This window comes from Pristiophorus japonicus, chromosome 15 (assembly GCF_044704955.1).
Source record: "Pristiophorus japonicus isolate sPriJap1 chromosome 15, sPriJap1.hap1, whole genome shotgun sequence".
In the NCBI taxonomy this organism is placed as follows: domain Eukaryota; kingdom Metazoa; phylum Chordata; class Chondrichthyes; family Pristiophoridae; genus Pristiophorus; species Pristiophorus japonicus.
This window is the reverse complement of record NC_091991.1, coordinates 133,866,525-133,891,951: the sequence shown is the minus strand read 5'-3', so window position 1 is coordinate 133,891,951 and position 25,427 is coordinate 133,866,525. Positions and strand designations below refer to the sequence as shown.

The window sequence follows — 25,427 nt, the reverse complement described above, 5'->3', positions numbered from 1 at the left end:
AAACACTTACTGCACTCTATCTGTCCTGGGCAGGACACAATTGGAGCTGATGACCTCTAAAATCTCTTTCCATGCATGGAGGACAGAGTGTTTGCCAACCCTCCTGGCACTGCTGAGGGAACTAGAGCTCCCGCCTCATCCTAATCTCTTCCACAAATACCTCCAGGGAGGCTGCTGCGAATTTTGGTGGCTGTCTCCTACTCATTTCAGAGAAGATTCTTCTTCCAGCATCTTAAAAATGAAAAAAGCCACAAGGGAATTCACCGTGCTTTTAGAAGGGTATTCCCGCTTTTAATTGGTCTCTCGGTGACCCATCGGAAATTTCACTCGAAGAGGGCGAGTTTCCGGTTGGATCAGCCAATTCAGCAGGAAAGCCGTTGGTAAGATTAGCCCTGGGAATTAAAATACCTATCCTATGTACTTTAAATAGTTATTATATTTTTGGCTATAGTCGGTGAGTTTTAAACTGAAACCAAATCTCACCAGAAAACTGATGTGGAGTTAAAACCAGAACCCTTGTGATGGGCTTGCTGGGCATTGAAGTCGCCGAGGAGGATCAGTTTGTCGTCTGTCGGGATTCGGGACAGGGATTGTTCAAGGCTGAAGTAGAATTCCTCAATTGTTGCGTTGAGTGTTAGGGCGTATGCGCTGATGACTGCGGCGCACTGGTTCTGGGCTAGGGTGAGCCGGAGAATCATGAGACGCTTGCTTATCCCGCAGGGGGAGTCTCTGAGATGGCCCACCAGCTCATTCTTGATGGCGAAGCCAATGCCATAGTGGTGGCATTCTCCTTCTGGTTTACCTTTATAGGTGTAACCACCACCTTGTTCTTTGAGCTGACTCTCACCTGCCCGCCGGGTCTCACTTAGGGCAGCGATGTCGACGTCGAAGCTGTCTGTTCCCGGGCAATGATAACAGTGTGACGTTCCGGTCTGACGCTGCAGGGGATGTCCATGAGGGTCCTGACGTTCCAGGTCCCGAACTTCATTTTGAAGGGTGGCAGATGCCTGTGCGTAAGTTCTTTTAATGTATGGTGGCCGTTGCACACCGGCTACCACACACGGGCTTCAACCTACGTCGCCTTCAGACGAGATCCAGGGTCGTCCTATCCTCTGTCATCGAACTACAGTACGCGGATGATGCGTCTGTGCACACTCAGGCTGAACTCCAAGCCATTGTCAACACCTTCCCCGAGCAATAGACCTTACGCTAAACATCCGTAAGACAAAGGTCCTCCACCAACCTGACCCTGCCACACAGCACTGCCCCCGGTCATCAAAATCCATGGCTTGGCCTTGGACAACGTAGACCATTTTCCATACATAGAAACATAGAAACATAGAAAATAGGTGCAGGAGTAGGCCGTTCGGCCCTTCTAGCCTGCACCGCCATTCAATGAGTTCATGGCTGAACATGCAACTTCAGTACCCCATTCCTGCTTTCTCGCCATACCCCTTGATTCCCCTAGTAGTAAGGACTTCATCTAACTCCTTTTTGAATATATTTAGTGAATTGGCCTCAACAACTTTCTGTGGTAGAGAATTCCACAGGTTCACCACTCTCTGGGTGAAGAAATTCCTCCTCATCTCAGTCCTAAATGGCTTCCCCCTTATCCTTAGACTGTGTCCCCTGGTTCTGGACTTCCCCAACATTGGGAACATTCTTCCTGCATCTAATCTGTCTAACCCCGTCAGAATTTTAAACGTTTCTATGAGGTCGCCTCTCATTCTTCTGAACTCCAGTGAATACAAGTCCAGTTGATCCAGTCTTTCTTGATAGGTCAGTCCCGCCATCCCGGGAATCAGTCTGGTGAACCTTCGCTGCACTCCCTCAATAGCAAGAATGTCCGTCCTCAAGTTAGGAGACCAAAACTGTACACAATACTCCAGATGTGGCCTCACCAAGGCCCTGTACAATTGTAGCAACACCTCCCTGCCCCTGTACTCAAATCCCCTCGCTATGAAGGCCAACATGCCATTTGCTTTCTTAACCGCCTGCTGTACCTGCATGCCAACCTTCAATGACTGATGTACCATGACACCCAGGTCTCTTTGCACCTCCCCTTTTCCTAATCTGTCACCATTCAGATAATAGTCTGTCTCTCTGTTTTTACCACCAAAGTGGATAACCTCACATTTATCCACATTATACTTTATCTGCCACGCATTTGCCCACTCACCTAACCTATCCAAGTCGCTCTGCAGCCTCATAGCATCCTCCTCGCAGCTCACACTGCCACCCAACTTGGTGTCATCCGCAAATTTGGAGATACTACATTTAATCCCCTCGTCTAAATCATTAATGTACAGTGTAAACAGCTGGGGCCCCAGCACAGAACCTTGCGGTACCCCACTAGTCACTGCCTGCCATTGTGAAAAGTCCCCATTTACTCCTACTCTTTGCTTCCTGTCTGACAACCAGTTCTCAATCCATGTCAGCACACTACCCCTAATCCCATGTGCTTTAACTTTGCACATTAATCTCTTGTGTGGGACCTTGTTGAAAGCCTTCTGAAAGTCCAAATATACCACATCAACTGGTTCTCCCTTGTCCACTCTACTGGAAACATCCTCAAAAAATTCCAGAAGATTTGTCAAGCATGATTTCCCTTTCACAAATCCATGCTGACTTGGACCTATCATATTACCTCTTTCCAAATGCACTGCTATGACATCCTTAATAATTGATTCCATCATTTTACCCACTACCGATGTCAGGCTGACCGGTCTATAATTCCCTGTTTTCTCTCTCCCTTCTTTTTTAAAAAGTGGGGTTACATTGGCTACCCTCCACTCCATAGGAACTGATCCAGAGTCAATGGAATGTTGGAAAATGACTGTCAATGCATCCACTATTTCCAAGGCCACCTCCTTAAGTACTCTGGGATGCAGTCCATCAGGCCCTGGGGATTTATCAGCCTTCAATCCCATCAATTTCCCCAACACAATTTCCCGACTAATAAGGATTTCCCTCAGTTCCTCCTCCTTACTAGACCCTCCGACACCTTTTATATCCGGAAGGTTGTTTGTGTCCTCCTCAGTGAATACCGAACCAAAGCACTTGTTAATTGGTCCGCCATTTCTTTGTTCCCCGTTATGACTTCCCCTGATTCTGACTGCAGGGAACCTACGTTTGTCTTTACTAACCTTTTTCTCTTTACATATCTATAGAAACTTTTGCAATCCGTCTTAATGTTCCCTGCAAGCTTCTTCTCGTACTCCATTTTCCCTGCCCTAATCAAACCCTTTGTCCTCCTCTGCTGAGTTCTAAATTTCTCCCAGTCCCCGGGTTCGCTGCTATTTCTGGCCAATTTGTATGCCACTTCCTTGGCTTTAATGCTATCCCTGATTTCCCTTGATAGCCACGGTTGAGCCACCTTCCCTTTTTTATTTTTACGCCAGACAGGAATGTACAATTGTTGTAGTTCATCCATGCGGTCTCTAAATGTCTGCCATTGCCCATCCACAGTCAACCCCTTCAGTATCATTCGCCAATCTATCTTAGCCAATTCACGCTTCATACCTTCAAAGTTATCCTTCTTTAAGTTCTGGACCTCGGAAGTCTACTATTAGCAAGGGCAGATATCGATAACTAGGTCCAACACCGCCTCCAGTGTGCCTGCGCTGCCTGCGGTTGCCTGAGGAAGAGAGTGTTTGAACACCAGGATCTCAAATCTGGCATCAAGCTTATGGTCTATGGTGATACCTGCTCTCTCCCATATGGCTCAGGGACGTGGACTATATACAGCAGGAACCTCAAAGCACTGGAGAAGTAGCTCTACAAGATCCTGCAAATCCCCTGGGAGGATAGACTCACCAGGCCAACATCCCCAGCATCGAAGCACTGACCACACTCAACCAGCTCCGTTGGGCGGGCCACATCGTCCGCGTGCCCGACACGAGACTCCCTGAGCAAGTGCTCTACTTGGAATTCCTACACGGCAAGCGAGCCCCAGGTGGGCAGAGGAAACGCTTCAAGGATGCCCTCAAAGTCTCCTTGATAAAGTGCAACATCCCCACCAGCACCTGGGAATCCCTGGCCCAAGACTGCCCAAAGTGGAGGAAGAGCATCCGGGAGCGCGCTGAGCACCTCGAGTCTTGTTGCTGAGAGTATGCAGAAACCAAGCGCAGACAGTGGAAGGAGCGTGCAGCAAACCAGACTCTCCACTCTCCCTTTCCTTCAACCACTGCCTGACTCACCTGTGACAGACTGTAATTCCTGTATTGGACTGTACAGTCACCTGAGAAATCACTTTGAGTGGAAGCAAGTCTTCCTCGATTTCAAGGGACTGCCTATGATGATGACCTTACTGGGGTCCCCTGGGAGGACAGGCGCACCAACATCAGCGTTCTCATTCAGGCTAACATCCCCAGCATTGAAGCACCGACCATACTCGATCAGCTCCGCTGGACAGGCCACATAGTCCGCATGCCAGACACGAGACTCCCAAAGCAAGTGCTCTGCTCGGAGCTCCTTCATGGCAAATGAGCCAAAAGTGGGCAGCGGAAACGCTACAAGGGCACCCTCAAAGCCTCCCTGATAAAGTACAACATCCCCACTGACACCTGGGAGTCCCTGGCCCAAGACCGCCCTAAGTGGAGGAAGTGCATCTGAGAGGATGCTGAGCACCTCGAGTCTCAATGCCGAGAGCATGCAGAAATCAAGCGCAGGCAGTGGCAAGAGCGTGCAGCAAACCAGTCCCACCCACCCCTTCCCTCAATGACTATCTGTTCCATCTGTGACCGAGTCTGTGGCTCTCGTATTGGACTGTTCAGCCACCAAAAGAACTCACTTCAGCAGTGGAAGCAAGTCTTCCTCGATTCTGAGGGACTGTCTATGATGATGATGATGATGACTGGGGAAATTGAGTTCAAAAGAGTAAGGACTTAATCAGTGGTAGTTTTTAAATCAAGGTTCGTAGAGATGTTTGCATAATGCTAAAATTTCTACCTGTTGTGAAATTTCCCAAATACACATGTAATAAGTTATAGCATATTGACTTTTATAGAAAAGAAGTCTTTGATTTGCTTAAACTATACTGAAGGAATAGGACTCTCTCTCTGGTCTTGATCTTCAAATATCACGTGCTATTTAAAAAAAAAACCCTCCATGTTTTGGTGGTATTGCTATATCGCAGAAATTTAGATGCCAAAGTGGGTGTGAAACATGATGCTTGTACATGTGCAACATCTAGAATCGAGAACTCCGAAAACCGGACAGAGCGGCAAGGAAGATTAGCAGGCAGCGAGGTCCAAAATTCAATGAAATCCGTCACTGATTCGGGCAGCGGCGCGTTCTGAAATCTTGCAAAACCTGAAATCCGGCACAAATTTGGTCTCGAGGATTCGGATTTCAGACTATTGATTTTCTTGTCTGAAATCCGTGAAAAACCCAAAAGCCGGCATGGACTCAGTCCCAAGGATTCCGGATTTCAGATGTTGTACCTGTAGTGTTATTTCCATTGCAGTGTATAATTTAGTGAAATATTTCTTCGCTAACAGTTATAAATATTACTCAATTTTAATGTTTTTGTATTTGTTCAGAATCTGGGTCCCTCTGTGCTAGCGGGTGTGGCTGTCATGATTCTATTGGTCCCTATAAATGGTGTGATTGCAATGAAGACAAAAAACCTCCAGGTATAGTGAACTTTCCTTTTAAGGTTATCCATGTTAATATCTTTTTCACTTGCCTTGTTTTGTGTAAATTAATACAGTGTGATGTGTTGCATTACGCAAGATGTAACCAATAAAATGAAGAATCTGAAACGCCTTAATCGTGACTGCAAATTCAACTAACCCATGTACTTTAAATAGCTATGTCCTCAAAACAATCACTGACATCTGACTTCAAAATTAGTTTAATAGCCTTTTGAAATATTTTTACTCAACCAAGTCAAATACAGCCATTGCACTTTCTCAACAGTGTATCTGGAAACCAATTTCAGAGGCTCTCCCATTACACTACTTAGACATTTTTTCCATGCCAACCTTCTTGGGAAGCTCTTAAGTAGGACTGCTAATCTAAGGCTCAATTTTCCCCAGTGATTTGCGCCGTTTTTTTGGAGCTGGCTGCTCTTTTTGGCCTAAGTTGAAAACCACAAAATTTCCCCAATCAATTTACACCAGCATAACTCAGTTAGTTACGATTTTATTAGGTCCGTTTTTTTTTCAGCCAAAGCGGGTGTAACCAGCCACCTGTGCCAATTGTGACCATTTAGGGAAGTTTGGCCAGCTAAGAGTGAATCCAGTTGTGCTTTGGCCAGCGTACGTGGCCTCTGCAGAAAGACCTTCTGGAGAGTTAAGCAAATCGGCGAGGCAGATGTCCGTACACACGAAAAGAATTGAAAAACACCTAGAAGCAACTTACCTCCAACCCTGCCCAAAGACTGTCCGGTCCAATTCTCTGTCCTCTGTTTTCAACCCCCCCCCCCCCCCGTACACCCCGTGCACCCCACCCACCCCGCCCCGTACACCCCGCCCCGCTCCCCCGTACACCCCGCCCCCCCACCCCCCCCCGCGTACACTCCGCCCCCCGGGCGTACACGCTCCCTCCATCCCCCCCGCACACGCACCACCCCGCACACCTCTAGTTATATTGTAAATTATGATATCATTTCAAGGCGCTAATCATTCCACACTATTTTGTTTAAATTACAATTTGTCCAAACAAAAAGCCAGCTATTGACGTAGCCCCTGAAATATTAAAGCAATTGCACCTGCTCTCTGACCTCGCGTTTACAAGTAGCTACAATTACCTGGATTTGCCTATTTGGAGGAGTGGACTTAAAGGCACAGACCAGATTGCCAGCCAAACATCAAAGAATATTTGAGTAACATAAATCCGTAAGTTATTAAAAACAATGTTATGCACGAAGTGAGTAAGATTTTAAAAATTGCTCCAAAGATTGATCTGTAAAGATGTAATTTTATTTTTTTTAAATTCAGGTGACACAGATGAAAGAAAAAGACAACCGTATCAAACTGATGAATGAGATTCTAAATGGAATAAGAGTATTAAAGTTATATGCCTGGGAGCTGGCATTTAAGGAAAAGGTGCTGGATATTCGGCAGAAGGAGCTCCAAGTACTCAAAAATGCTGCCTATCTCTCAGCAATGTCAGCATTCACGTGGGTCTGTGCACCATTTCTGGTAAGGGAAATGCAATCTATGGATTCTTTGGACTGGGGCGGGAGGCGGGGGGGGGGGGCGAGAAACATAGTCCAAACAATAGTTAGAAATATGTGGATATGCTTTTTGTTCCTGCTGCAAGACCTTAATACTATTTAATGACTGTTGTTGTGCATCAGTGACTTGAGCTGTAATGACTGGCACAAAAACCACCTAAAAATTTAATTTAAAATAGCCACAAATTATTAAAGCTGTGTGTGTGTATGTGTGTATATATACAGATCGCTGCGCATGGTGGTGACGTCGTCATCGCCGGCACAGCGGTCCGGGGCGTTATCGGTTAGCGCCGCTGCTGCTAAATTTTCTGGTCAATGGTGACCCCAGGATATTGATGATGATGGATTTGATGATGGTAATGCCGTTGAATGTCATGGGGCAGTGGTTCGACTCTCTCTTGCTGGAGAGATGGTCATTGCCTGATACTTGCGTCGCATGAATGTTACTTGCCACTTATCAACCCAAGCCTGATTGCTGTCCAGTACTTGCTACATGCAGGCACGGACCGCTTCATTATCTGAGAAATTTCGAATGCAACTGAACACGACAATCATCAGCGAACATTCCCACTTCTGACCTTATGATGGAGGGAAGGTCATTGATTAAGCAGTTGAAGATGGTTGGGCCTAGGACCCTGCCCTGAGGAACCCCTGCAACGATGTTCTGGGGATGAGATGATTGGCCTCCAGCTACCACATCTGTCTTCCTTTGTGCTGGGTATGACTCCAGCCAATGGAAAGTCTTCTATCCCCCCAGCCCCCCACCCAAAAATCCCATTCACTATAGCTCCTTAATGTCACACTCGGTCAAAGGATGCCTTGATGTCCAGGGCAGTCAACTCAAGAATTCAGCTCTTTAATCCATGTTTGGACCAAGGCTGTAATGAAATCTGGAGCTGAGTGGTCCTGGCGGAACCCAAACTGAACATTGGCGAGCAGGTTATTGGTGAGCACTGTCGCCGACCCTTTCCATCACTTTGCTGATGATCGAGAGGAGGCAGATAAGTGGTAATGGGCTGGATTAGAATTGTCCAGCTTTTTGTGGACAGGACATACATGGGTAATTTGCCACTTTGTCGGGTAGATGCCAATGTTGTAGCTATACTGGAACAGCTTGGCTAGAGGCGTGCTTGGTTCTGGAGCACAAATGTTCAGCACTACTGTCGAAACACTGCATTGTATTATCCAGCACGCTCAGCCGTTTCTTGTTATCACGTGGAGTGAATCGAATTGGCTGAAGACTGGTACCTGTGTTGGTGGGCACCTCGGGAGGCGGTCAAGATAGATCATCTACTTGGCACTTCTGGCTGAAGATCGTCAAACGCTGCAGCCTTGTTTTTTTCACTCACCTGCTGGGCTCTGCCATCATTGAGGATGAGGATATCCTTGGAGCCTCCTCCTTCTGTTAGTTGTTTAATTGTCCACCATTCACGACTGGATGTGGCGGGTCTGCAGAATTTGAACCGTTGGTTGTGGGATCACTTAGCTCTGACTACAGCATGCTGCCTCTGCTGCTCCTGGCATGCTCTTCTACACTGCTCATTGAACCAGGGTTGGTCCCCTGGCTTGACGGTAATACGAGAGTGAGAAATATGCCTGGCCATGAGGTTATTGATTGTGGTGGAGTTTAATTCTGCTGCTGTTAATGGCCCACAGCGCCTCATGGATGCCCAGTTTTGAGCTGCGAGGTCTGTTCTAAATTTATCCCATTTAACATAGTGAAAGTGCCCAGAACATAATGGAGGATGCCCTCCGTGTGATGACAGGACTTGGTCTCTACAAGGACTATACGCTGGTCACTCCTACCAATACTGTCATGGACAGATGCATCTGTGACGAGCCAAATTGGTAATGACTAGGTCAAGTAGGTTTTTCCACTAGTGTTGCTTCTCTCAGCACCTGCTGCAGCCCCAGTCTGTGTCTGTAAGGGCTCGGTCAGTCGTGGTGCTACTGAGCCATTTTTGGTAATTGACATTGATGCCCCCCACCGAGAGTGTATTTGTTGCTTCCAAGTGGTGTTCAACATGGAGTACTGATTCATCAGCTAAGGAAGGCGGTAGGTCATCGGCAGGAGGTTTCTTTGCCCATGTCTGTCCTGTCACCAGTGGGTGAGTCCCTCAATTTTGGCACATGTCCCCAGATAGTGGTGAGGAAGACTTTGATGGGCTGGGTGTGCCATTGTTGTGTCCAAATCCAGAGCCTCGGTTGATGCCAGGTAGTCTGTCCGGTTTTTTTATTCTTGTTTTTTTTGAACAGATCGATACTACTGAGTAGCTTGCTAGGCCATTTCAGAGGGTAATTAAGAGTAGGTCACATTGGTGGAGTCTCATATGGGCCAGATATAGACGGCAGGTAGTCTTCCCTAAATAGATACTGTGATAATTTACAACAATCCGGTAGTTTGATAGGACCCAAGTTTCTGCCCTCTGTATGAACGGCACATCATTTTCTGGAATAAAAAGGGCGCCGAAAACTTACCTAGTGATTCTGTGAGCTCTTCAGGATGTCTTCGTGCTCGGCGTGGAGTAGCACAAGGCGTCGGGGGCGGAGCCAGGTCACGGCGCTGAAAACAGTGCCGGGACCTCTGCACATGCACGCTAGAGTGTGTGCGCAAGTGCAGTAGCTCCTCGCCTACGAGGCTGCGTGGGAGGGGCCCGAAGCACACCGCACCTATCCCTGGATGAATGGGCTCCCAGGGCGAAGATTGGACTCTGGCCTCCCTCCCTCCTGTTCAGCTCCCCACCCCAGCCCCCTGTTCAGCTCCCACCCCGCCCTGTTCAGCTGTTCTCCCTTCTCTCCCATCTCCCCTCACCCACCCCCACCACGCCGTCGGCGGGGCCCACCCGCCCGGCATCTTGTTGGGGGCTGGCCCCGCCCGAAGCCTTCGGCGGCCCTGCCAGGCAACTGTGTCGGCAGCGGGCCCATTCAGCCTCCCCCTCCTCTCCTGCCCCCCCTTCCTTGCCCCCCCCCTTCCTTGCCCCGCCCCCCCTTCCTTGCCCCGCCCCCCCTTCCTTGCCCCGCCCCCCCTTCCTTGCCCCGCCCCCCTTCCTTGCCCCGCCCCCCTTCCTCGCCCCGCCCCCCCTTCCTCGCCCCGCCCCCCCTTCCTCGCCCCGCCCCCCTTCCTCGCCCCGCCCCCCCTTCCTCGCCCCGCCCCCCCTTCCTCGCCCCGCCCCCCCTTCCTCGCCCCGCCCCCCCTTCCTCGCCCCGCCCCCCCTTCCTCGCCCCGCCCCCCCTTCCTCGCCCCGCCCCCCCTTCCTCGCCCCGCCCCCCCTTCCTCGCCCCGCCCCCCCTTCCTCGCCCCGCCCCCCCTTCCTCGCCCCGCCCCCCCTTCCTCGCCCCGCCCCCCCTTCCTCGCCCCGCCCCCCCTTCCTCGCCCCGCCCCCCTTCCTCGCCCCGCCCCCCCTTCCTCGCCCCGCCCCCCCTTCCTCGCCCCGCCCCCCCTTCCTCGCCCCGCCCCCCCTTCCTCGCCCCGCCCCCCCTTCCTCGCCCCGCCCCCCCTTCCTCGCCCCGCCCCCCCTTCCTCGCCCCGCCCCCCCTTCCTCGCCCCGCCCCCCCTTCCTCGCCCCGCCCCCCCTTCCTCGCCCCGCCCCCCCTTCCTCGCCCCGCCCCCCCTTCCTCGCCCCGCCCCCCCTTCCTCGCCCCGCCCCCCCTTCCTCGCCCCGCCCCCCTTCCTCGCCCCGCCCCCCTTCCTCGCCCCGCCCCCCCTTCCTCGCCCCGCCCCCCCTTCCTCGCCCCGCCCCCCCTTCCTCGCCCCGCCCCCCCTTCCTCGCCCCGCCCCCCCTTCCTCGCCCCGCCCCCCCTTCCTCGCCCCGCCCCCCCTTCCTCGCCCCGCCCCCCCTTCCTCGCCCCGCCCCCCCTTCCTCGCCCCGCCCCCCCTTCCTCGCCCCGCCCCCCCTTCCTCGCCCCGCCCCCCCTTCCTCGCCCCGCCCCCTTCCTCGCCCCGCCCCCCCTTCCTCGCCCCGCCCCCCCTTCCTCGCCCCGCCCCCCCTTCCTCGCCCCGCCCCCCTTCCTCGCCCCGCCCCCCCTTCCTCGCCCCGCCCCCCTTCCTCGCCCCGCCCCCCCTTCCTCGCCCCGCCCCCCCTTCCTCGCCCCGCCCCCCCCTTCCTCGCCCCGCCCCCCCTTCCTCGCCCCGCCCCCCCCTTCCTCGCCCCGCCCCCCCGACAGAAACAGAGACACACTGGGGAGGCCCGTCCCAGCATGCTGTTGGAGGGCTCCTGGTGCTGCAGTAGGCGAGTAGAAACTTAATTTTTTATTTATTGATTTTTAAAATAATTTTTTAAATAATTTTTTTAATTTGATTTATTGATCATTTATTATTGGTTCTTTAAATGTATTTATGCTACTTTAATGTTGTTGTGAAAGTGTTTAGTGCTTTGCAAGATTCCTCCACCCCCCCATCTCTGGCTGCCTGCGCTGATTTCTTCAGTTATCGCAAGATTTTTCTGAATGCACAAGAGTGCCCACTTACGCTGGCCTAAGTTAGTTTGGAGTAACTTTTAGCTGGCTAAACTTGCTTAAATGGCCAAAACAGGTGCAAGTGGCTGGTAATGCCCCCTTTTGGAAAAAAAACTAAACTTAAAAAAACACCTAACTAACTCACACTGGCGCAAATTAACTGGCCAGAATTGCAACTAAAAAGATACTCCAGAAAAATCAAGTTGCTCCAAAAAAAAACAGAGCATCTCCTGGGGAAATTTGGGGCCCATAACCACTATGTTACCGTACCCCTAAGCTGTATATGTATGACCAATACAGCCCTTTCCTGCCATCTTCAGCTTTACAGACACCTAACCATCATATAAATGTCAGGGCTCTCCTACATCCCTGTGAAGTTTAAAGATGAATAACCTACAAAATGCCATCTTGTCTTCATGCCCAGGACCTATAACAAGGTATTGTTACAGGATCTGTCCCTATCAAAGGGATAATTAAATTGCTGGTGAGATCAGCTACAATCGAAAAATTACTGGACATAGTTAACATAAATAAATTAATTTAAAGAGAATTCAATAGCAGTCCTAGATGATTAACCATTGCTAACAGTTTTCACTGACTATCTAAATCCCTTTTAATTACAGCCTAGGAATTCACTCCCAGGTATCACTGGTCTCTTCAATTACTGTCATAAAACCACTGCTTTTACTGAATGTATAAAAATGTGATACAGTGGTGAGTATTGAAACAAGAAGGAATTTTTATTAATAAATGTTAAACGCAGTGTAGATCATTTGAAGCCAAAATTATTACTCTACACATCTAATAGTATGTGCATAAATATCAGTTGTATGAGAGTAGTAGGGCCATGGGGCAAATTGATATTTTTTGACCATGGAGCTTTTTCATTTGGCTGTCTTGACTTTTTCGCTAAAATATTAATGCAAAAGTTGAATTATGTTGAATTATGCTTGTTAACTGCTTCTGTGTCACACATTTTCTGATCTGACTTTGTGCAACATTATTGAAACAATATAATTTAAATGACATATCCTCTTAAGATGAATCTATTCATCTATGGAATGGAGAAATATATCTGATTTTTTTTCAAAACAAGACTTTAAACCCCCCCCCCCTCGTGCCCATGAGGAAGGAGTTTTAAACGACTTATAACGTGTTTTTTCAGGCTTGTATGTGTATAGGAAAAAAACAGCAAGGGGTGAAACAAGGGACTAGATAATATTTGTATACATTTATCGGAGCTTAGAGCTGACAAGGGAAGCCCGGTGTAAAAGCTGATGTGATTTTATTATGTCTACATTAGGTTAAAGTATGCACAGCAGAATTATGTTTCTGCCTGCAGTATATTATACTGGTAAAGTGTTGTCTTGGGAAAAGAATTTATGACTGGAAAGAATTCTAGACCTATTTTAAGAGCATGTTTATTGAAGGGAATATGTTGATGAATAAAGGTACAATTCAGAGAGTTCTGTAGCAGTATACCCTTGTGTGTTGCTTTCAGCTTAAAAAAAACTGATGTGGTCCAGACCAACTAATCGCTGTCCAGTGTAGTTTATATAGTAGGGTTCTGTTCAATAAGTTGGAAGAGATGTAGCAAGATTCACACAAAACAGGACTGGTCTGTATCTTCACTGACTATGTAAGGAACAAAACTGGGACTTGGGAACTATTTGCCTGTGTCGGGGCATTACTAGGAATTTCTCTGGACTGCATATTTTGCATGTGGATTCAGCTGCAGTGTTTGCCAATTTTTTTTTCTCCCTTCTTCACATGAGGGTACTGACTCTTATTGAGCATGAGTGCCAGCAGCTCTTGGGTACCTTGACAGTGAGTATCAGAAAATTATTTGTTCACTATATCGCAGACAGGCCTGAAGTTGTCCTCATTCCACATCCACATTGGTGCACTTTCCAGCACTGCATGGAGATCATGGGAGATACATATTTAAAAAAAAATAATTTCTCTTCCCCTTTTGACCATATAGGGGTGCGTATATGATGGTAGCACACTTAATCTGCTACCCTAATGAGATTAGCTAACTTGCCACAGAACAGTGATCAGTGGCTTACAGCAATACTGCAGGAAGAGGAGGAGGGTGCATTTACACACTAATCCATGGAAAGAGCTGCAAAGTTTATAATTATTAGTGGACTGCAAGTTTTCAGAAATGGTGTCTTTTGAAGTAAAAGTGATTGTCCCCATAACTTTATATTTCATTGCATTTCTGTAACTGTTTTGTTTTGTGTCACACCCATCATTTTAATTTTGAAACTCCCTGATATCCAAGTAAAAAAGGATTGTACAAACCGAAAATTTATTTGGTTAAATGGTTTGTTGGACCAACAGCATTTCCATCTTTATTGCCTGAAGTTTCTTATTCAGTCTATTCCAGCTCCCCCACCCATTAAACATGGTAACCGTCTTTGTAAAATAATAGAAGCTACAAAATTTCCTTCTTCAATTGCACTCTAGACAATCACATCTCCCATTTTTGTAATGTGAGACATCAGCCTGTGTCGGAACTGGTTTGTGTGTTGCAGTAAATTGTCAATGTTAATCTTCAAATTGAACAGCTCAAGTAATGCTATTGGAGCACTGTTTTACGTTTTTGAACTCATCCGTGAAAATCTCTAAGTTAAGCTGTAAAGTAGTCAATTGTGTTTGAGCAATAACATGGCAATAACAATAGTAAAATCTTTATTATGGAGATAATGGTTCAAGATTTAGGATGTACCTTATAAAATTTACCGCTTATGTGAGTGCCGATTTAAGGCAATGAGGCAGTAACGTCATGATGCATAGCATATGTTTTCTGAAGGGTCTATTGCTGACTATGTGAAAAGGCTTCAGTGTGCAAATTTGCACAATTCATACATCAGCACAGTTAAGGCTATTAGTGTTAGGCTATTAGTGTTAGCCTAAGTGGGACTGCACTAGGGATACAAACCATATTGCAGAAGTTCCACATTGCATGGGTTTTGTATTCTGCCTCCCAAGTAACTCAGCCATTGCCACTGAGCTGTCATCTCTGTAGTGGGGACTGAGAAATATACTGCTGCGTTTTAAAAATGCCAGACTATGAGGATTGCATTTGGTGCTCCCAGGTCAAATTATAGTTTCTTTGTAAAGTTTATTTTAGTGTGACTCATTTTCTTTAGTAGAGATGGAATCCTACTGCAGGCAGGCACAATCTAGTAATAGAGTCTGATGGGTGATATTGTTACAGTATGCTGCTAAGAACATAAGAAATAGGAGCAGGAGTAGGCCATTCATCTCCTCGAACCTGCTCCTGCTCCTATTAAGATCTTGGCTGATCTTCTACCTCAACTCCACTTTCCCCATATCTCTTGATTCCCTTAATATCCAAAAATCTATCGATCTCATTATACTCAACGACTGAGTATCCACAGCCCTCTGGGATAGAGAATTCCAAAGATTCACCACCCTCTGTGAAGAAATTTCTCCACATCTCAGTCTTAAATGGCCGACCCCTTATTCTGAGACTGTGTCCACTGGTTCTAGACACCCCAGCCAGGGGAAACATGCTCCCTGCATCTACCCTGTCAAGCCCTGAAAGAATTTTGTATGTTTCAATGAGATCACTTCTCATTCTTCTAAATTCTAGAGAATATAGGCCTAGCTCTCTCCTCATAGGACAACCCCCCCCCCCCCCCCCCCCCCCACCAATCCCTGGAATCAGCCCTCTCTGGCAAGTATATCCTTCCCTTCGGTAAGGAGACTAAAACGATACACACTATTCCAGGTGTGGTCTCACCAAGGCCCAATATAATTGTAGTAAGACAACTTTACTCTTATACTCAAATCCTCTTGTAATAAAAGCCAACACGCCATTTGCTTTCTTAATTGCTTGCTGTACCCGCATGTTAACATTCAGTAATTTGTGTACAAGGACATCCAGGTCCCTTTTGAACACCAACATTTCCATTTAAAAAAAACTCTTGCTTTCCTATTTTTCTTACCAAAGTGGATAACTTCACATTTCACCACAATATATTCTATTTGCCATATTCTTGCCCACACACTTAGCCTGTATGCATCCCCTTGAAGCCTCTTTGCATCCTCCTCAAAACTTGCATTCCCACCTAGCTTTGTATCATCAGCAAACTTGGATATACAGGTTGAGCGCCCGAAATCCGGAAACCTCGGGACCTAGGCCATTCCGGATTCCGGGTATTTACGGATTTTGCAACGTCTTTGCCTGGGCCGAGGTAGGTGGGGTCGGGCAGCCGAGGTAAGGGGGCGAGGTCGGTCCGCTGAGGTGAGGTGGGGGGTGGCGAGGTCAGGCCGCTGAGGGCCGGGGCGAAGTAGGGCAGGGGCGAGGTCAGGCTGGAGCGAGGTCGGGCAGCCTTGGGGCGGGCGAAGTTGCGGCGAGGTCCAGGGCGAGGTCGGGCTGCCAAGGGCCGGGGTGAAGTCGGGTCGGGGAAAGGTCGGGCTGCCGAGGGCCGGGGGTGTCTGGATTTCGGAACACTTCCCGGCTTCCTGCCAAACCCACCACGGATCAGTCCGGATTCCGGAACATTCCGAATTTTGGAACTCCGGATTTCAGACCTCAACCTGTTACATTTGGTCCCCTCATCCAAATCATTGATATAGATTGTGAATAGCTCAAGGCCTGATTCTTGCAGTACCCCACTAGTTACAGTCTGCCAACCCGAAAATGACTTGTTTATCCCTATTCTCTGTTTTCTGTCCATTAACCAATCCTCAATCAATGGTAGTATATTACCCCAATCCCATGAGCCCTAATTGTGTTTCATAATATCTTGTGTGGCACCTTATCGAATGCCTTCTGAGAATCCAAATACACCCTATCCACTGGTTCCCCTTTATCTATTCTGCTGGTTACAACCTCAAAAAACTCTTAACAGATTTGTCAAACATGATCTCCCCATCACAAATCAGTGCTGACTCTGCCCAAACCTATTATTATTTTCCAGGTGCCCCGTCACTACGTCCATAATACTAGATTCCAGCCTTTTCCCTACTACTGATGTCAGGCTAACTGGTCTGTAGTTCCCTGATTTCTTTCTCCTTCCTTTCTTAAATAGCAGGGTTACATTTACTACATTCCAATCCGCGGGAACCGTTCTAGAATCTGTGGAATTTTGGAAGATGGCAACCAATGTAAGATATATTATGACCCCCATGAGTATGATAGTATGTTGATCATGAAGATACATAGTATCAAATGAACAATAGTGGATATCATGCAAGCTACATTAATTTATACCCAAGGTTTCTCAATAAGTTGTTTCCATTATAAATGAAGCTTATTCTATTTCTTTGCAATACCGCCACATCTACAGATTAAAAAAAAATTAATTTTTACAATTTGTTTCCCTTTCATTTTGAATAGGTTGCTTTATCTTCGTTTGCAGTGTTTGTACTTATAGATGAGAAGAACGTGTTGGATGCTCAGAAAGCATTTGTTTCTTTGGCACTTTTTAACATTCTCAGATTCCCACTCAACATGCTCCCAATGGTCATTAGTAGTATAGTGCAAGTAAGTAAATACTCATACTGATACAAACATGTATTTATAGTAATGATGTACCGATAAGGTAGGCTGAGAGCGGTCCGGCAGTGGCCAGAAGGTTTTTGTGAATGATTCTCCTAGTCCTGCAAAAATTAGACAAAACCAAAAATGTAACTTTTCCTGAGCAGCTTCAAGCAGTCCTTTAAGGACCGCTGGCTTTGTTGCTCAATGCCCAGTACAACTGAGACTAGCATGCATGTGTTCTACCCATTTCTACATTAAAATTGCAATTGTGGTCCTATAACTGCCATACAATCCAATTTACAATTGAATTCGGCAGGCAAATGGGTGTCCAAGGTGCCCATCAGACTTTCCACTGCTGGGCGCCATTTTTCACTCAAGAGACAGTTGGCCAGCAGTTTGAGAGACAAGGTAAAACTCCAAACTTCTCTGTTATCCTGTTGGCTTGGGCTAAAACATAGATAAGCTGCATTAAATCATACTGTTATCTTAGTAAGCTTTGTTTCAAAGTAAGCTAAATTTGCTACACACAGAATCTGTTTAATTTCATTTTGTCTTCAGGCAAGTGTTTCCTTGAAGCGCCTGCGTATGTTCCTCTCCCATGAGCAACTGGATTTAGACACTGTGGACAGAACTTTCATTCGAGCCTGTAAGTAGAAGAACTTTGCCTGAATAAACAGTTAATTGTGGAGCTCTGTTTAACATCATGTACTGTATTTATTCATGTTTTCCACTTGTTCCTTGTTTGGAGCATGTCTAGAGCACAAACTTGTCATCACCAATACCTTGTTCCGCCAGAGGGACAAATACAAGGCATCGTGGCAACACCCTCGCTCCAAGCACTAGCACTAGCACCTGCTCGACTATGTCATCGTCCAAGCTAGGGATCGCAAGGATGTGCGCATCACCCGCGACATGACAGGAGCCGACGACTGCTGGATGGAACACCGCCATATCCGATCCATCATCGACATCAACATAGCCCCAAAGCGGAGGGGGAAGCAGAAGCAGTGCTGCAAAAAACTCAATGCCGGAGCACTTAAGGACCTGGCTAAGAGAGCCCGATACAGCCAGCGCCTCACAGCTAACCTGGTGTGCTTTGACGACCCCGATACGCAGAATGCCCCAGCGCTTGGTCTGCCCTCCAGGCCTCCATAACCAGTGCCTGCAAAGAGACACTCGGTTACTCAACCAGGAAACACCAGGACTGGTTTGATAATGATCAGGAGATCCAAGAGCTAATAGATCGCAAGCGCAGGGCATTTCTGAGCCTTAAACAACAACCCAACACGGGAGCAGCAAAGCAGCATTACAGACGGCTCAAGGCTGAGTTCCAACAAAAAACCTGGGACCTAAAAAAACAGATGGTAGATGGAGAAAGTACAGGAGATACAGCAGCTGGCCGACAACCATGATGTGCGAGGATTCTTCATCGCAGTCAAGGCCACCTACGGGCCAAACGTCCAAGGCCCCACCCCACTGCTGGCCAAGAACGGGGAAACACTCAAGGACACCGAGGCAGTTAGGAGCACTTCGAAGATCTCCTCAATTGGGACTCTGCCTTTGATTTGCGTGTTCTCGACTCCATCCCACAGCATGCTACCCGCCACCACCTCAGTGAGACCCCAACACTGCATGAGGTAGAAAAAGCCATAAGACAGCTTAAAAGCAACAAGGTTATGGGTGTGGAGGGAATCCCTGCTGAGGCATTGAAGTATAGCGGAGAGGCACTGCTGGCGCGAATACACGACCTCATCTGGAGGGAGGAGAGCATGCTGGGAGATCTCAGAGATGCAGTAATCGTGACCATCTTTAAAAAAGGGGACAAGCCTGACTGCGGTAACTACAGAGGAATGGGAGAGCGATAGTGATAGGGGATTCAATCATAAGGGGAATAGATAGGCGTTTCTGCGGCCGCAATCGAGACTCCAGGATGGTATGTTGCCTCCCTGGTGCAAGGGTCAAGGATGTCTCCGAGCGAGTGCAGGACATTCTAAAAAGTGAGGGAGAACAACCAGTTGTCGTGGTGCACATTGGTACCAATGACATAGGTTAAAAAAAAGGGATGAGGTCCTACGAGACGAATTTAAGGAGCTAGGAGCTAAATTAAAAAGTAGGACCTCAAAAGTAGTAATCTCGGGATTGCTACCAGTGCCACGTGCTAGTCAGAGTAGGAATCGCAGGATAGCACAGATGAATACGTGGCTTGAGCAGTGGTGCAGCAGGGAGGGATTCAAATTCGTGGGACATTGGAACAGGTTCTGGGGGAGGTGGGACCAGTACAAACCGGACGGTCTGCACTTGGCCAGGACTGGAACCAATGTCCTAGGAGGAGTGTTTGCTAGTGCTGTTGGTGAGGAGTTAAACTAATATGGCAGGGGGATGGGAACCAATACAGGGAGACAGAGGGAAACAAAAAGGAGACAAAAACAAAAGACAGAAAAGAGATGAGTAAAAGTGGAGGGCAGAGAAACCAAAGGCAAGAAACAAAAAAGGCCACTGAATATAAAAGGGCTGCAGGAGGGGTCAAAACTAAAAATCATGGTTTAAAAACTAGGATGAAAACACTCTACCTAAATGCACGCAGCATTCGAAATAAAGTAAATGAGTTGACGGCACAAATCATTACAAATGGGTATGATTTGGTGGCCATTACAGAAACATGGTTGCAAGGTGGCCAAGACTGGGAATTAAACATACAGGGGTGTCTGACGATTCAGAAAGATAGGCAAGAAGGGAAAGGAGGTGGGGTAGCTCTGTTAATAAAAGATGATATCAGGGCAGTTGTGAGGGATGATATTGACGCCAATGAACAAAATGTTGAATCATTGTGGGTGGAGATTAGAGATAGTAAGGGGAAAAAGTCACTGGTCGGCGTAGTTTATGGGCCCCCAAATAATAACTTCACGGTGGGGCGGGCAATAATCAAGGGAATAATGGAGGCATGTGAAAAAGAAACGGCAGTAATCATGGGGGATTTTAACCTACATATCGATTGATCAAATCGCACGGGATAGCCTGGAGGAGGAATTCATAGAATGCATACGGGATTGTTTCTTAGAACAGTATGTAACAGGACCTACAAGGGAGCAAGCCATCTTAGATCTGGTCCTGTGTAATGAGACAGGAAAAATAAACGATCTCCTCGTAAAAGATCCTCTCGGAATTAGTGATCACAATATGGTTGAATTTGTAATACAGGTTGAGGATGAGGAAGTTGTGTCTGAAACGAGCGTACTATGCTTAAACAAAGGGGACCACAGTGGGATGAGGGCAGAGTTGGCTAAAGTAGACTGGAAACGAGGACTAAACGGTGGCACAATTGAGAAACAGTGGAGGACTTTTAAGGAGCTCTTTCATAGTGCGCAACAAAAATATATTCCAGTGAAAAAGAAGGGCGGCAAGAGAAGGGATAACCAGCCGTGGATAACCAAGGAAATAAAGGAAAGTATCGAATCAAAGACCAATGCGTATAAGGTGGCCAAGGTTAGTGGGAAGCTGGAGGATAGAGAAAATTTTAAGCAACAGCAAAGAATGACTAAAAAAGCAATAAAGAAAGGGAAGATAGATTACGAAGGTAAACTTGCGCAAAACATAAAAACAGATAGTAAAAGCTTTTACCGATATATAAAACGGAAAAGAGTGACTAAAGTAAATGTTGGTCCCTTAGAAGATGAGAAGGGAGATTTAATAATGGGAAATGTGGAAATGGCTGAGACTTTAAACAATTATTTTGCTTCCGTCTTCACAGTGGAAGACACAAAAACCATGCCAAAATTTGCAGGCCACAGGAATGTGGGAAGGGAGGACCTTGAGACAATCACTATCACTAGGGGGGTAGTGCTGGACAGGTTAATGGGACTGAAGGTAGACAAGTTCCCTGGTCCTGATGAAATGCATCCCAGGGTATTAAAAGAGATGGCGGAAGTTATAGCAGATGCATTCGTTATAATCTACCATCTAGATAGGAATAGTGCAATCAAGCAGACGCAGCATGGATTCATGAAAGGGAAATCATGTTTAACTAACTTACTGGAATTCTTTGAGGATATAACGAGCATGGTGGATAGAGGTGTACCGATGGATGTGGTGGATTTAGATTTCCAAAAGGTATTCGATAAGGTGCCACACAAATGGTTACTGCAGAAGATAAAGGTACGCGGAGTCAGAGGAAATGTATTAGCATGGATAGAGAATTGGCTGGCGAACAGAAAGCAGAGAGTCGGGATAAATGGGTCCTTTTCCGGTTGGAAATCAGTGGTTAGTGGTGTGCCACAGGGATCAGTGCTGGGACCACAACTGTTTACAATATACATAGATGACCTCGAAGAGGGGACAGAGTGTAGTGCAACAAAATTTGCAGATGACACTAAGATTAGTGGGAAAGTGGGTTGTGTAGAGGACTCAGAGGCTGCAAGGAGATTTAGATAGGTTAAGCGAATGGGCTAAGGTTTGGCAGATGGAATACAATGTCGGAAAGTGTGAGGTCATCCACCTTGGGGGAAAAAAACAGTAAAAGGGAATATTATTTGAATGGAGAGAAATTACAACATGCTGTGGTGCAGAGAGACCTGGGGTCCTTTGTGCATGAATCCCAAAAGGTTAGTTTGCAGGTGCAGCAGGTAATCAGGAAGGCGAATGGAATGTTGGCCTTCATTGCGAGAGGGATGGAGTACAAAAGCAGGGAGGTCTTGCTGCAACTGTATAAGGTATTGGTAAGGCCGCACCTGGAGTACTGCGTGCAATTTTGGTCACCTTACTTAAGGAAGGATATACTAGCTTTGGAAGGGGTACAGAGACGATTCACTAGGCTGATTCCAAAAATGAGGGGGTTACCTTATGATGATAGATTGAGTAGACTGGGTCTTTACTCCTTGAAGTTCAGAAGGATGAGGGGTGATCTTATAGAAACATTTAAAATCATGAAAGGGATAGACAAGATAGAGGCAGAGAGGTTGTTTCCATTGGTAGGGGAGACTGGAACTAGGGGGCACAGCCTCAAAATACGGAGGAGCCAATTTAAAACCGAGTTGAGAAAAAATTTCTTCTTCCAGAGGGTTGTGAATCTGTGGAATTCTCTGCCCAAGGAAGCAGTTGAGGCGAGCTGATTGAATGTTTTCAAGTCAAAGATAGATAGATTTTTAAGCAATAAGGGAATTAAGGGTTACGGGGAGAGGGCGGGTAAGTGGAGCTGAGTCCACGACCAGTTCAGCCATGATCTTATTGAATGGCGGAGCAGGCTCGAGGGGCTAGATGGCCTACTCCTGTTCCTAATTCTTATGTTCTGATGTTCTTATGAATCTCCCTGCTATCAGCCACGGGGAAAGTCATTGCTAGAGTCCTCCTCAACCGTCTTCTTCCCGTGGCCGAGGAGCTCCTTCGGGAATCACAGTGCAGATTTCGTCCCCTATGGGTCACAACGGACATGATTTTCGCAGCGCGACAGCTGCAGGGAACAGCGCCAGCCCTTATACATGGGCTTCAACCATGCAAAGGCCTTTGACACTGTCAACCTCGAGGGTCTATGGAGCGTCCTCCTCCGTTTCGAATGCACCCAAAAGTTTGTCACCATCCTCCGCCTGCTCCCTGACGACATGCAGGCCGTGATCCTTACCAACGGATCAATCACAGACCCAATCCACGTCTGGACTGGGGTCAAACAGGACTTCGTAATCGTCCCAAGCATCTACTCAATCTTTCTCGCTACCATGCTCCACCTCACAGTCAACAAGCTCCCCGCTGGTGTGAAACTAAACTGCAGCGCCAGTGGGAACCTGTTCAACCTGCGCCGTCTCAAGGCCAGATCCAAGACCACCCCAACCTCTGTCGTCGAGCAACAGTACGCGGACGATGCCTGCGTCTGCGCACATACAGAGGCTGCACTCCAGGACATAGGCGACGTGTTTACTGAGGTGTACAAAAGCATGGGCCTTACAGTAAACAAAGGTCCTCCACCAGCCTGTCCTCACCACACAGCACTGCCCCTCAGTCATCAAGATCCATGGAGCGGCCCTCTTGACTGGAATTGTGTGCAAAAATAACTCTTGGGGGAGGGGGGGAGATTAGTGATCAGGGATGATTTTTGCTGTTTATCAAAAGATTAATTAAAAAAAAAGAATTTGCCAATATATCCCAAATTGCTTCAGCTAATTAACTGCTCTTGAAGTGCAGTACAGGTTCAGCGTCCGAAATCTGGAGTTCTGAAATTCGGAATGTTCTGGAATCCGGACACGGGGCCGACCTGTGGCGGGGCTGTCACCTGCCAAACCGATTACCGCTGCGGACCCTGGGGAATTCCAAAAAAACTAAATTCACAAAACACTCAAATCAAAATACAAAAACTCCAACCCACTCTTCTTGCAGATCTTCACACCCACAGGCACCGCTGCTCCTGGGTCCGCAATGCAGGGCCACCCCAGGCGTCTTCCCTTGGCCAGAACATGGGCGCGCCAAAACTCCAAAGCATGGCGACCGCGACAGCCCCAGCCTTGCACGCTGGTGGTCCGCCTAAAACCGCTAGCGCAAGTCCCCGGCGAAACTCCGGAAACGGCACAACAAAACAGTCGTCCAGTACCAACACAGCAAGTCCAAGTGAAACCTTTTGATTTGGGGAAATTAGGAATTGGAGGTCCAAGATTTGGATGCAATTCCAATCTTGCTTTGTGAATTTTGTTTTGCAAACATCTTAAAATCTACTGTGGATGGTTATTGCCGAAAAGTAATAGGCTGTTCAATCCGTTTCTGCAAGGCAAAACAGTACAGTAGATCAGACTAGCTGCAAACAGATACAGGAAACTCTGGATTAACAAAAACACGAGAGGGAGAGCAGCAAAGAACTACAGAAAGACATTGTGAAGGACTACAGAAAGACGTTCCAAAATTCGGAATGCCTGAAATCCGGAATAGCCTCGGTCCCGAGGTTTCCAGATTTCGGACGGGCTACCCTTCTTGTTTCAATTCATTTGAGGCTACCTTCCCAAGAATTTATTTGCTGCATGGTGAAAAGTTTGATGAGAATCATTTTGATTCTAAACAGGCTGGCTATTCCCCCCCCATTCCCTAGTTCATGGACAGTAGGCCAATCTTAATACCTCCATAACGTCCTGGTTAAGATCAGCTGGCACAGAAACCGCCAAGGACCAAATCAGCGATCCTTATGGGCTGTGTAGTTTACAAAGTTTTTAATAATAGAAGAATGTCATTTTGTTGCATGAAAGTTAAATTATATTTTTCTCATTAATTAGCATTGAACAGTATCATCGTGACGAACGGAACTTTCAGTTGGTCCAAAGAAGATCCCCCATGCCTTAAAAAGTAAGGAGCTTTGATATTTTAATATATAGTAGTTTGCAAGGATAGAGGGGTTGAGGGAGTTTTTCTTTTGAAGAGGCTGATGACGGCAGATTTGAAAAGAGAGTAAGTATAGTACTTTACATTACTGCCCCATGTTGTCCACCCTGTTGTCTGGTCAAACAGGGCTGCGTCATCGCTCCAACCTTCTTCTCATTTTCTTTTACCAGACATCATCATCATAGGCAGTTCCTCGGAATCGAGGAAGACTTGCTTCCACTCCCAAAGTGAGTTCTTTGGTGGCTGAACAGTCCAATACAAGAGCCACAGACCTTGTTACAGGTGTGACAGACATTCGTCGAGGGAAGGGGTGGGTGGGGCTGGTTTGCCGCATGCTCCTTTCGCTGCCTGCGCTTGACCTCTTCACGCTCTCGGCGTTGAGACTCGGGAACAGAGTGTTTGAAGACCAGGCCCTCAAATCTATCACCAAGTTCATGGTCTTCAGGGCTGTAGTAATACCCGCCCTCCTGTGTGGATTTGGGGCATGGACGATGTATAGAAAGCACCTCAAGTCGCTGGAGATATATCACCAACGATGTCTCCGCAAGATCCTGCAAATCCCCTGGGAGGACAGGCGCACCAACATCAGTGTCCTCGTCCAGGCTAATATCCCCAGTATTGAAGCAATGACCACATTCGATCAGCTTCACTGGGCAGGCCACACAGTTCGCATGCCAGATACGAGACTCCCTGAGCAAATGCTTTATGCGGAGCTCATTCATGGTAAACGAGCCAAAGGTGGGCAGCGGAAGCGTTACAAGAACACCCTCAAAGCCTCCCTGGTAAAGTGTGACATCGCTACTGACACCTGGGAGACCCTGCCCGAAGACCACCCAAGGTGGAGAAAGTGCATCCGGGAGGGTGTTGAGCTCTTCGAGTCTCAACGCCGAGAGCGCGAAGAGGTCAAGCGCAGGCAACGGA

At 47.5% G+C, this 25,427-nt stretch overlaps 1 protein-coding gene across 1 annotated transcript in view; it reads left to right on the top strand.

The window, feature by feature from the left end:
* The window catches only part of abcc1 (ATP binding cassette subfamily C member 1 (ABCC1 blood group)), a 124,636-nt gene that overhangs the window by 45,104 nt on the left and 54,105 nt on the right, over positions 1–25,427 (top strand). Inside the window, exons 11-15 of the mRNA XM_070901753.1 lie at positions 5,544–5,636; positions 6,945–7,148; positions 17,016–17,162; positions 17,718–17,805; positions 24,401–24,470. Of these exons, the coding sequence (XP_070757854.1) occupies positions 5,544–5,636; positions 6,945–7,148; positions 17,016–17,162; positions 17,718–17,805; positions 24,401–24,470 (602 nt within the window). The remainder of the gene's footprint in view (positions 1–5,543; positions 5,637–6,944; positions 7,149–17,015; positions 17,163–17,717; positions 17,806–24,400; positions 24,471–25,427) is intronic.